Source organism: Dermacentor silvarum, chromosome 5 (genome assembly GCF_013339745.2).
Source record: "Dermacentor silvarum isolate Dsil-2018 chromosome 5, BIME_Dsil_1.4, whole genome shotgun sequence".
NCBI lineage: Eukaryota > Metazoa > Arthropoda > Arachnida > Ixodida > Ixodidae > Dermacentor > Dermacentor silvarum.
Genome location: NC_051158.1, coordinates 75,264,244 through 75,276,173, shown reverse-complemented (window position 1 = coordinate 75,276,173; position 11,930 = coordinate 75,264,244). Strand labels below are relative to the sequence as shown.

The 11,930-nt window shown below is 54.4% G+C and overlaps 1 protein-coding gene across 1 annotated transcript; it reads left to right on the top strand.

The window, feature by feature from the left end:
* Window positions 1-5,916: 5,916 nt before the first annotated feature.
* Window positions 5,917-10,560, top strand: LOC119454181 (uncharacterized). The gene has a single exon (XM_037716172.1). It carries the CDS (start codon window positions 5,917-5,919, stop codon window positions 10,558-10,560), a length of 4,644 nt encoding a protein of 1,547 aa, XP_037572100.1.
* The last annotated feature ends 1,370 nt before the right edge of the window (window positions 10,561-11,930 follow it).

Below are 11,930 nucleotides of genomic sequence, written 5' to 3'. Positions count from 1 at the left end.
GTGGGATAGAGCGTCCTAAGTTGGCGGTGAAGCTCGCCCCCTTAATCTTGGTTTGGTGACCGTTCAAATATCTCTCCTGCCAACAATTAACTAATGGAAAAATAATTGAGGTCGAGTGCTTCCCATAGGTCACGTAACAACTTCCAGCGTATAACCCAAATTAGCTACGTGGCCTGGTGAGCAGCCCTGAGGGTGTTTCAGCGAACACTTTCAAATATTTTTAAAGGTTGCCTGTGGCAGATACCACAATTCTGGTTATGAGCTGGTCTACCTGAACGTTGCCAGGTTTAATTTCCAGTGGAGGCCTGTGCGGACCAAGATTTCTTAGCACCCTTGCCGTATGCAGGTCTGACCACCGCCTTGGTCAGTTGCCCCGAAGCCGCTGGAGACTGAGGCCATGGGTTAATTGGGGAGGTCAGGGAGAGTAGTGGCCGAATACTGCACCAGGGAGACTTATTCCTGTTCTGGTGAGGGAGGGCCTTTGTTAAGGCTTAATGGCCTTCCTAATTTGGTTGCACCGGACTATAGTATAATGCCACTGGCTCTCGGCGATTTTTGGCTAGTGTGAGGCGTCCCTGCAAGCCCGAAAATGTAGTGGAATGAAGAATTCGAACCTACGACCTTTGGATTAGAAGCCCGTTGTTCCACCTCTACCCCACGCCACCACACCCCTTGATTGCGTATCAAGAGTACAGGAGGCGTACGTGAATATCTTGAGAAGTATCTACGGAAATGCCACAGCTACACTAGTTCACCACAAGGAAAGTAGAAAGTTACCTATCAGAAAGGGGTCATACAAGAAGACATAATCTCACCTGTGCTATTCACCGCTTGCTTAGTAGAAGTATTCAAGCTCTTATACTCGTAAGGCTTACGAGTGAGGATCAACGGCGAATATCTCAGCAACCTTCGGTTTAGATATGACATTGTCCTATTCACCAACAATGGGGATGAAATACAACAAATGATTCAGGATGGTAACCGAGAAAGTGTAAGAGTCGGGTTGGATATTATTAGGCAGAAGACATAGATAACGTTCAAGACCCTGGCAAGGAAACAAGAATTTCGGATCGCCAGTCAGCCTCTAGAGTCTGTAAAGGAGTACGTTTATCAAAGGTCAATAACTCTCAGGGGACCCTGATCATGAGAAGAAAATTACAGAAGAATAAAATTGGGTTGCAGTGCATATGGCAAGTATTGTGCATATGGCAGGCATTGCTAAATCCTGAATGGTAGCTTACCACTGTCGTTGAAAAGAAAAACGTACAATCATTGCATTCTACCAGTGCTAAAATATGGGGCAGAAACTTGGCGGTTAAGAAAGAAGCTCAAGAACAAGTTAAGAACCGCACAAAGAGCGATGAAACGAAAAAAATGTTAGGCCGTACTTTAGGAGACAGGAAGAGAGCAGTCTGGGTCACACAACAAATTGGGATATCCGATATTCTTATGTACAGTAAGAGAAAAAATGTAGCTGGACAGGCCCTGTAATGCGTAGGATAGATAACCGGTGAACCATTAAGTTATAGAATAGGTACTAAAAGGAGAGAAGTGCAGTCGAGGACGGCAGCAAACTGGGTGGGGTGATGAGTTAGAAAATTTGCATGCGCAAGTTGGAATGAGCTACCACAAGACATGGGTAATAGGAGATCGCAGGAAGAGGCCTTCGTTCTGTAGTGGACATAAATATTGGCTCATGATGATAGTGATTGATATTTAACAGTGCCTGCTCCTTAGGTAGGGGAACCAGTGTGTCCCAAACTGAACCAGCACAGTTTCCAGTACGTACCTGCGAAGGGCAGCGAGATCCAGCGCGTTTACAGCACATGCCAGTGCACCACTGCTCGCCTGAAGCGAAACTAGCTGCCCACTCAGTGTGATACCGCTCTTTTCAAGCAGCCTGCTTTTGTCCCAGTGACTGCTGGCAATTGTCAGTGTCCCCAGTGTGATCCAGTGTCATACGTCGGCTCTTCCACTCTGGCAACATCGTTAACCAGCGAAACTGAAAAGTGTGGCCCCGGTGTTCATCGTTGGGTTAATCCCGGGGGTTCATTAAAGTATTTCTCAATTATGAGGTTACACACACGTTCGGATGCGATGGAGAGAACGACGTTATTCACGGTGTGCTCGCGGCCCTCCATTGTCGCTTGCGTTCTATATCTCGAGTTAGGCTCGGCGGTGTGGTTCGCAGCATTCGCCCGCCATTGCCGCTTGTGATTCTTCGAAATTAAATTGATTCAATATTAAAGCTCTCTGTTACGTATGACAAGGAGTGGCTGATGCCCCCTTAAGCAATGGCTCATACCCCCGTAAACACGCCTCCCCATTACGACGACAGAAGAGAATGAAACTCTATGCTGGAATGATGAGCGGCAATGAAACCAGCTGTGGAAGAAAGCGACGACGACAATGAACGCGTGAGCAGTGGCATGAGCGTGTCCTCTAGCAGATAGATAAATACCTTATTGAAGATCGAGGGAGGAGACCCGGGTTTTTCCTGACCCCCCTGCAGGTCGCTCCCACGTTGGGACAGGCAGGGAGTACCTGCCCGCGGCATCGTGGGCCCCTTGGATTGCCCGACGCTGACGGTGACGATCCGTGCTTTGGATGGCGGAATAAAAGCTTTGTCTTGAGATGATGTTCGCCTTGAGTTCGTTGGGTATGTGGGGGCACTCCCATATTATGTGTTCAAATGTACACACACACCCACAGTCCGGGCAGTCAGGATATATTTCACATATACCGAAACGCTAGCTGGACAGGGGTATACCCCTGCCTGTAGCAGTCTGAGCGTAATTTCTTGTCCCCTGGTGAGATGCGAATGGGGTGGAGGAAAGACCCTACGACCCAAGAAATAATGCGAAGTGACTTCGTTGAATATAGCTAGATTGTTCCGTGACCCTCGATCAGCCGAATCCCCATCCAGAGGCTTGGCCCCGGGCGGGGCGGAGTGGTCCAACAACCCAGGGCCGTGAATCCCCGCGCGGAAAACAAGTCCTCGTGCCCGGGGTGGGCCAACTCGTTGGAGTTGGTGATGCCGCCGATCGTGGAGCCCATATGGGCCGGGAACCAAATAATCTCGTGTGGAGTGGCGGTCCTACCTCTGAGAATCCTAGCAACAAGCGAGGGCACCCTGCCAGAGGCAAATGTTCTAACCACCGAACGTGAATCAGAATAGATATGATAACGGGTGGAGTCCGAAAACCCTTGTGCGATGGATACTGCTCAGCTATTGCCGGGAAAGGTGCCTCGACAGAGCATGCCGACATTAATGTACCTTGCTCGGAGACCGCAACGGCCACATAACAATTCCTATCCATGCGAGTCGCGTCCTTGAATGTCGACGATCCCGAGTTTGATTGTACCTGCTACAACATTTTCTTGGCCCTACGCCTTGCGATGTGCGATGTTAAATTGAGGGTGCATATTCCTAGGAATAGGTTTAATCACGAGTAGCTGTCCAATGGCTGAGTCAAGAGAGGTCATCCGCTCCTCCTGTAGTATTGTAGGAATTCCGGCACGCGCCAATATTTCCCGACCCGCCCGGGTGACCGACAGGCGAGTGATCTGCGCCGTGCGTAGAGCCCCTATAATTTCATCCAGCGCGTTGTGAATTCCTAATGCTAACAGCCCCTCCGTGCTAGTTCGGATTGGAAGACTGAGTGCTTTTTATTGCGATAGCAATTATATGGACACTCCAAAGCAGATTTCTGCCGTCGGCGTCGCCGTCGCCGTCGCGTCGCCGTCGCCGTCGCCGTCGCCGTGAGGTTCCGTATGACGTCAACGACGATGAAATCGTCGCCGCGCTCCGGACGCTGTATATGCGCGTGAAAGGGCGCGAGGGACGCGCGATTTCACAGGGAGCGAACGCACGTCGAAGAGCAAACGTGCGTTCTGCGCCGTGCTCCCTGAAAGGCTGCAGAATTAAGCGTCTCTTTCCTCCTTTCCATATATAGAGAGCAAACGCGACTTTTTCCGTCGTGCAAAAGGCTGTGGGGGGACGGGAGGGAGAGAGAGAGAGGGGAGGCGACGTTTAGCTGCCGCACTAAATGCGTATTTATATAAAAACGCCGCGCGCGTTCAGTGCGAACGCGGGCAAAATGCCGACGGCGTCGACAACAGTTCTGTGCGTTGCTGGTGCTGCTGCATTTCGTTGCAGCGCCACCGCATGCTCGTCACCGGCGCGGAGTGAAGGTCCTCTATGCAGACCCTGCCCGCCTGCGCCAGCGTTTCTCCACTCGTACTAGCCCCATCGCTAGCTGCCGGGTGGCCGGTGTTTCTGCAGCGTAGCAGCGCGTCCTTCACGTGCTGCTTCGCACTATCATGCCTCCGCGTATCGTCAGAACAGCGGCCGAACAGCTCCAACGGAACTCTTCTCGCGCTGAAGCAAGGCGGGCTCGCGTACGTGCCCAGACGCAGGAACAACGTGCTGCTGCGCGTGCGGCGCACGCTGCAGCTCAGCGCCGGAGGCGCCAAGACGCGACCCTGCGGGAACATGAGGCCGAGGCGAGGCGACAACGTCGGCAGGACCATGCAGTTCGGGAGCACGAAGCGGACGCGCATCGTGCCCGCCGTGAGGATGCCGCAGTGCGGGAACGTGAAGCCGACGCGAGGCGGCAACGCCGACAAGACCGAGCAGTTCTGGAACACGAAGCGGATGCGCATCGTGCTCGCCGTGAGGATGCCGCAGTGCGGGAACGTGAGGCCGACGCGAGGCGGCAACGCCGACAAGACCCTGCAGTTCTGGAACACGAAGCGGATGCGCATCGTGCCCGCCGTGAGGATGCCGCAGTGAGGGAACGTGAGGCCGACGCGAGGCGGCAACGCCGACAAGACCCTGCAGTTCTGGAACACGAAGCGGACGCGCATCGTGCCCGCCGTGAGGATGCCGCAGTGAGGGAACGTGAGGCCGACGCGAGGCGGCAACGCCGACAAGACCCTGCAGTTCTGGAACACGAAGCGGATGCGCATCGAGCCCGCCGTGAGGATGCCGCAGTGAGGGAACGTGAGGCCGACGCGAGACGGCAACGCCGACAAGACCCTGCAGTTCTGGAACACGAAGCGGATGCGCATCGTGCCCGCCGTGAGGATGTCGCAGTGCGGGAACGTGAAGCCGACGCGAAGCGGCAACGCCGACAAGACCCTGCAGTTCTGGAACACGAAGCGGACGCGCATCGTGCCCGCCGTGAGGATGCCGCAGTGAGGGAACGTGAGGCCGACGCGAGGCGGCAATACCGACAAGACCCTGCAGTTCTGGAACACGAAGCGGATGCGCATCGTGCCCGCCGTGAGGATGTCGCAGTGCGGGAACGTGAAGCCGACGCGAGGCGGCAACGCCGACAAGACCCTGCAGTTCTGGAACACGAAGCGGACGCGCATCGTGCCCGCCGTGAGGATGCCGCAGTGCGGGAACACGAAGCCGACTCGAACCGACAACGCCGGCAAGACCCTGCAGTACGGCAGCAGGAAGCGGCCTCGCATCGTGCCCGCCGTGACGATGCAGCGGTGAGAGAACACGAAGCCGACACTAGGCGACAGCGTCGCTTGCCACAAGTGACCACCTCCTGCCCACAGACACATTTGGCGGCGGCTACCGCGCATTTCGAAAGACAGTTCTTCAATAATCCATTCGGATATGCGTGTGATGTTTGCGATCGGCTTTGGTTTAAAGCTGACCTCTCGCCTGTCCGAGTTCATCACGTGCCCCTGCTCGCAGCCGAGTTTCCAGACGAAGACGTGCATTCCTTTGTGTTGTGCTCAACATGCCGCGGCGCACTGCAAAGGAGTACCATACCGGCCCTCTCTCGAAGTAACGGTTACGTTTACCCGGTCATTCCCGCTGGGCTACCTCCACTGAACTTGGTGAGTGAGCGTTTGATTGCACCCCGTCTACCATTCATGCAAATTCGTCGCCTCATGAACGGCGGAGGACAGTATGGCATTGTGGGGCCCGTCGTTAACGTACCTGTTGAAGTGGACACCATGGTTAAATCGTTGCCGCGAAACATTCACGAAGACCATGCCATCAATGTCCACATTAAACGCAGGATTCTCAACAAGACATCATACCTCTCTGGCGTGGTGAAAAAATCTCACTTGAAACCTTGGCTTGACGTCTTGTGTCGGAGTACGTTGTACAGGTACTTTGGTATTACTCTTGACGCCTCCTCTTTAGACGCTCTTCCCGACGACGACGCATTTCAACTGCTCGAAGATTCCGTCGAAACTATACCCCAGTGTCCCGACGTGCACAATCCAGTGGATGCATGCGTGGCGCTTAACGCATTCGAACAGTCCGTGGTGTGGGACGAAGAGCGCTACCTGGCCATAGCTCCTGGTGAACACAGACAACCACTGAGCATACTGTACGATGAAAGAGCAGAAGAGTTGTCCTTCCCTCAGATATACCTTGGGGAGCCCCGGCGCGTAAAGGCAGAAGCTCATCCCACGCCCTTTACATATGCCACCAGTGAGATACGTCGCAAAGACCGTCGCGGTGTTTCGCCTCACCACATCCTGTTCATGGCAATGAAAGTGCTCCGATTTAGAGTCAGTCGCGGCCTGGCCGTCACATTTCGCGTCAACGACGACACCGACAAAATTACACGCCAAATGCTTGAAGACGAACACTTCATACAGGATACCATTGACCAAGACATGGCCTTTATGAAGGGCGTTCCCAACACGGTCCACTACTGGCAGCAGCGAAAGAAAGATGTCTTCGCTATGATACGCCAGCTTGGCAAGCCGACTGCGTTCCTCACCCTGTCAGCCTCAGAGATGCATTGGCCTCGATTACTCGCTCTGCTTGAGCGGTTGCGCCAGCAAGATCCCACCTTAGAAGTGCACGTGTCGGAAATGACATCCATATACCGTGCTCAGCTCGTCAACAGTGACCCCGTGGTGTGCGCCATTTACTTTAACAAGCTCGTGAGCGTCATTCTAAATGTCCTGTGTAGCCGCACTCACTCGCCTTTCAAACCTTACCGCGTCGTGGACTACTTCAAGCGCATTGAATTCCAGCACCGAGGTAGTCCGCACGCTCACATCTTACTTTGGTTGGACAACGCACCGTGCGAAACCGTCTCCTCCGACATGCCAGAAACGATCCGCCTCGCAACGCACCTCGTGTCCCTCGATACCTCTGTGTTGCCACGCCTGCGCACTCAAGTGCACCAACACACACACACCTGCTACAAGCGCGGAAACTCTCGTTGCCGTTTTGGCGCTCCTTTCTGGCCCACTGACAACACCATGGTGCTACTTCCCTATCCGCCCACACAAGACGATGCCGAAGCCACGCGGCGCGTCGCACTCAAGGAACGCTTCTTGCAGATGCACGCCGCTCTTGAAAGCACGCACTACGACAGCATCGGCCAATTCCTCGAGCACCATGCAGTCACTACCGAGGAAGAATACGTCTCCGTGCTCCGCGCTGGCGTGACGCGCCCGACCTTGTTTATACAGCGAACAGTGCAGCAAAAGTGGATCAACGTATTCAATCCGTGGGTCGCCTCCATGCTCGACTCAAACATGGACCTTCAGATCATCCTTGACGCCTACTCGTGTGCTGCTTATGTAGTGGAATACGTAAATAAGTCCAATCGCGGGGTTTCAAACCTGCACAAAGCCGTGTCGGACATTTTGGCAGACACTCCAAACATTCCTTATGGCCAGGCTCTTCGGTTACTCGGCGTTAAGATGCTCAAGGCTGTTGAGATGAGTGCTCAGGAAGCTGCGTGGACACTCCTCCGACAGGAGATGTCCGAGTCCAGTAGACGAATCACCTACATTGCCACATGCCTACCGGAAGAGCGCACGCGCGTTCGCAAAACGCGCGCGCAGATGGAAGCAGCCGGTCTCGACGCCGCGTCAACGGATGTATGGAAATTTGGGGTGTTGCGCAGATATGAAGACCGCCCAGACAATTTGCAAGACGTGTGCTTGGCAGACTTTGTGGCGCATTACAACTTGCACACCTACCAAAAGCGCCGCGACCCAGCCGTCATTCGTTACCGCTGCTACTCCATCGACGAATCACTCAACTACATGCGGGAAGCAGTCACACTGTTCCTTCCTTTCCGCCGGGAAGTAGACATTTTGGATGGCAATGCTTTTGAGCACATGTACGCTGAGAACATGGACGCCTTGCTGCTCAAAAGATCTGAGTACGACAGTAAGTTCGACATTCACCAGCTGCGCCACATATGCCTCCAAATGTGCACCGACGACGCCCGTAGTAGCGAACTACACACTGCCACTGACCCACACCACGTTCCTTTGGTCGACCAAAACGACGACGAAGATTTGCTCGGACCACCTGATGCTAACTCCGTAGCGCCAAAAGGTCGTTGCGCCGCCGTCTGCACGCGTCAGGATGTCATGACCGGGGACGCCTACAGGGAAATGATGCGTCTCGCCAACAAGGAACAGTTAGAAGTTGTTCGCGAGGTGATCCACCGCCTAACCACACCGACTTCTGACCCACTAAGAATCTTCTTGACTGGTGTTGCCGGTTGCGGCAAGACCTTCGTTCTACGCCTAATTATGGATGCCTACAACCGCTACACTAACACCGCCTCCACTTGCACGCACAACGCGTACGTCGCGTGCGCCACAACAGGCAAGGCAGCGGTCGCCATCGGTGGGCTCACTGTACACGCCGCCTTCAAGCTCAGTATGCGTGCCGACGGGGGCTTGCGCGACGGAGACCTCAACTCCTTCCGTACAGCGTTCACAAACGTCAAGTGCGTCATTGTGGACGAATGCAGCATGATGAGCAGCGACACTCTCGCACGTGTCGACGACCGCCTGCGACAGATCACTGGCAACTACAACGACCCTTTCGGCGGTTTGGACTTCATAATGTGCGGTGACTTGCGCCAGCTGCCCCCTGTACGCTCCAGCGAGGTGTACAAACGCAGCAAAACACGCAACAACATCTTCAACACCCACGTCACTTGGCATCACCTCTCCTACTTCCCGCTTGTGCAAGTCGTCCGGCAGAGCGACGCCATATTCTCCGCCGCACTCTCAAAGATCGGTGATGGTCATGCACTCGAGAAGGAAGAAATCGACATGTTTCAGGCCCGCTTCGTTTCCAAACAGGACGCAAACTCCCGCTGTCCTCACGCCGTCCGGCTATTCTACTCCAACAAGGATGCCGAGGCGTACAACACGCACGACGCCGTCCAAGACGTTCACGATATTCACGAGGCTAATGCCGACGACTCCATCATCGGCTACCGCACCGATGCTGAGTGTGAGAGCGCAAAGCGTCGGCTACACTCACTTACCACAGCTGAGGTTGGTAACCTCCCTCGAAAACTCGTGCTATGCTTAGGAAAGCCCTACATGCTTACCCTAAACATTGACGTGTCCGACGGCTTGGTTAATGGGGCGGTGGGTCACCTCAACCACGTGCAGTTCGACGAAATGGGCCACGCAAAACGTGTTTGGCTCCACTTTCACTGCCGAGCAACTGGCAACATTGCTCGCCTGAAGGCCAACCCGATTCGTCAAGTTGCTGGTTCTGTCGTACCTGTCGATTCCGTCCCGATAGAGCTGCGCACCGCCACTGTGACTTTGGACAGAAGAACGGGTGTGTCCTGTCGTCGCAAGCAGTTCCCCGTGATGCAAGCGAGCGCTGTCACGATACATAAGTCGCAGGGCGGAACGTACAGCGAGGTGGTGTACGATTACCACAAGCGCCATCCCCAGAAACTAGTTTACGTTGCGTTGAGTCGAGCCACCACTCTGCACGGACTCTACTTGACCAACGCAGAGGATGACTTCACCTTCTATCACTGCAGAGAAAACCCGGATCGGGCCTTGTCGGACGAATTTCGTCGCTTACAAAACCATAAGCTCAACACGATCGCCGCCGAGTGCTTTGCCGTCCTCCACTCACCGCATAGATTAGCGATATGCAACATCAACGTGCGCTCCTTGCCTGCACACGCCTTCGATGTGTCGCACGACCATGTCGTTCGCGAGGTACCAGTACTGTGCTTGTCGGAAACGTGGACGGACAGTGCCGTCGAATTGCCCGGTTACAAGTGCGTTACCCTCGCAAAGCGACACGAGCGCCGAGCTGCTGGAGTTGCCGTGTACGAGCACTTCGGAGGAACCACGCTTTCACCGCGAAACGTTCCCTACCAACTCAACACGCTGCCCCAGATGAGTTGTGGCGATGCGTGTGCCATTCAAACATCACAGGGCTTCATCGTCGCAGCTTGCTACCTATCACCAGGAACCTCGCGGTCCGACGTCACCGACTTCTTTCTCCGTAACTTCCGTGCGGTGTGCCTTGAGAATGCACCGGTCATCATCACTGGAGACTTCAACGTCAATGTGCTTCGCCGTGAAAACGAGTGGCTTCTCGCGTTCCTTGATGCCGAACTTGGACTTCGCCTCTTGTCGGACGTCACACAGCCTACTACGCGCAACAACACCTGTTTAGATCTTGTGTTCGGAAAGGGCATCCCATCCCGAGTGCACTGCGTGACATTTCCGACCTACTTTAGCGATCACAAGCCGGTTCTCGTGGTCGTCGAGTGAACTGTGTGCAAACTGATATTTCATGTGTGTTTATCTCGTAAGACTATACTTCGTGCTACACGCGCCTTGTCGTGGTCATCGAGTCTCTCTTCATGTCGCTCTACCGATGCCGCAGCACACCTGCTTACTTACTAAGGTCACGTTCACTACAATTCATATTGCTAACAAAGCCGCTCACCTTACTTCGTATGACATTGCTGTGTTGCTATCGCATTCATTGCTTCGCCCTTAGGGCGAAACTGTGACATTTTTAACACGAAAGTGTTTTATGCCGGGGTCCACCAAGACTTCACTGACGTATTTCCGTCACGGAAATACGTCATAGAACATAATACAAAGAAAGAAACCAGAAGAAAAAGTTCCACAAACATGCAAAATTTGGAATTCGAACCCACGACCTCTCGGTCCGCGACGATAGATCGCCGAGCGTTTAACCCATTTCGCCACAAACGCATTTGCAGAGAGATACACAGACGCGCCTTATATATCTAACACTCCTCCGTGTACCCGCGCTCTTGCTCGGGGCGGTGCCGCCGCCTACGAGCAGAAAAGAGAAGTACTGCATTATGACACTAACGCGCACCGACAGTGAACGCTTCGGTGGTCTCAGCACTACGACGCCTCGATGCCAGCACTCGAAGGGACGCTGGCATCAAGAAGCACTACCAACGCCACCTAGGTGGCGTTCACCGTACTCAGCACAGCGGAGCGTGGCCTCCGCAATTAGACAGTTTTAGCAGAGCGTTGCTTGCGCTCCGCTCCGCTAACGTTTCACGCACACCGCTGGCTGCATGAACTGCGTTGATTTGGCTTGTTTGACAACCGCGTCTGCCAGAGACGCCTGCCACGCGCGCTCAGCGCGGCTGTAAAACGGCAAAGCAACCAGTAGACGCACCCTAACACTCCGCTCAAATGGCTTCGTAGCGGACCGTGGGCAGCGTTCTTCGTTCCGCTGCCGATATGAGCGTTGTGCGCACGCGCATTGGCGTTCCCGCTAGCGTTCCGCTGAGCGGCTCTGCGCGAATCGTTCGGAGACGACGGTCTGAGCGGAGCAGACCGTGAACGCTCTGCTAAAACTGTCTATTAGCTCTGAAAATGTTTCTGAAGTTGATCGCGGAGGCTGCAATTACGAAGCGCTGTACGCGCTGATTTGACTCGGTGACGATTCAGTTACGTGCTTTGTCTTGCGCGTTGTATTAGTGTGTCAGTTACGTGCTTCGTCTTTCGCGTTGTGCTAGCGCGTGCAGCGTAGTGCAGCTTCCATATGCACGACGGTTGCTCATGGTCATCGACGTTGGTAGTCGTGATGGAGGAGACGTGCCACCAGGCGTCAGCGTGGGTGCATCAACGCCTAAGGGCGCTTTAGCCAC

Bases quoted from the DNA above. Each gene is read 5' to 3' on its own strand.
- LOC119454181 (XM_037716172.1), top strand. From the start codon at position 5,917: ATGAACGGCGGAGGACAGTATGGCATTGTGGGGCCCGTCGTTAACGTA.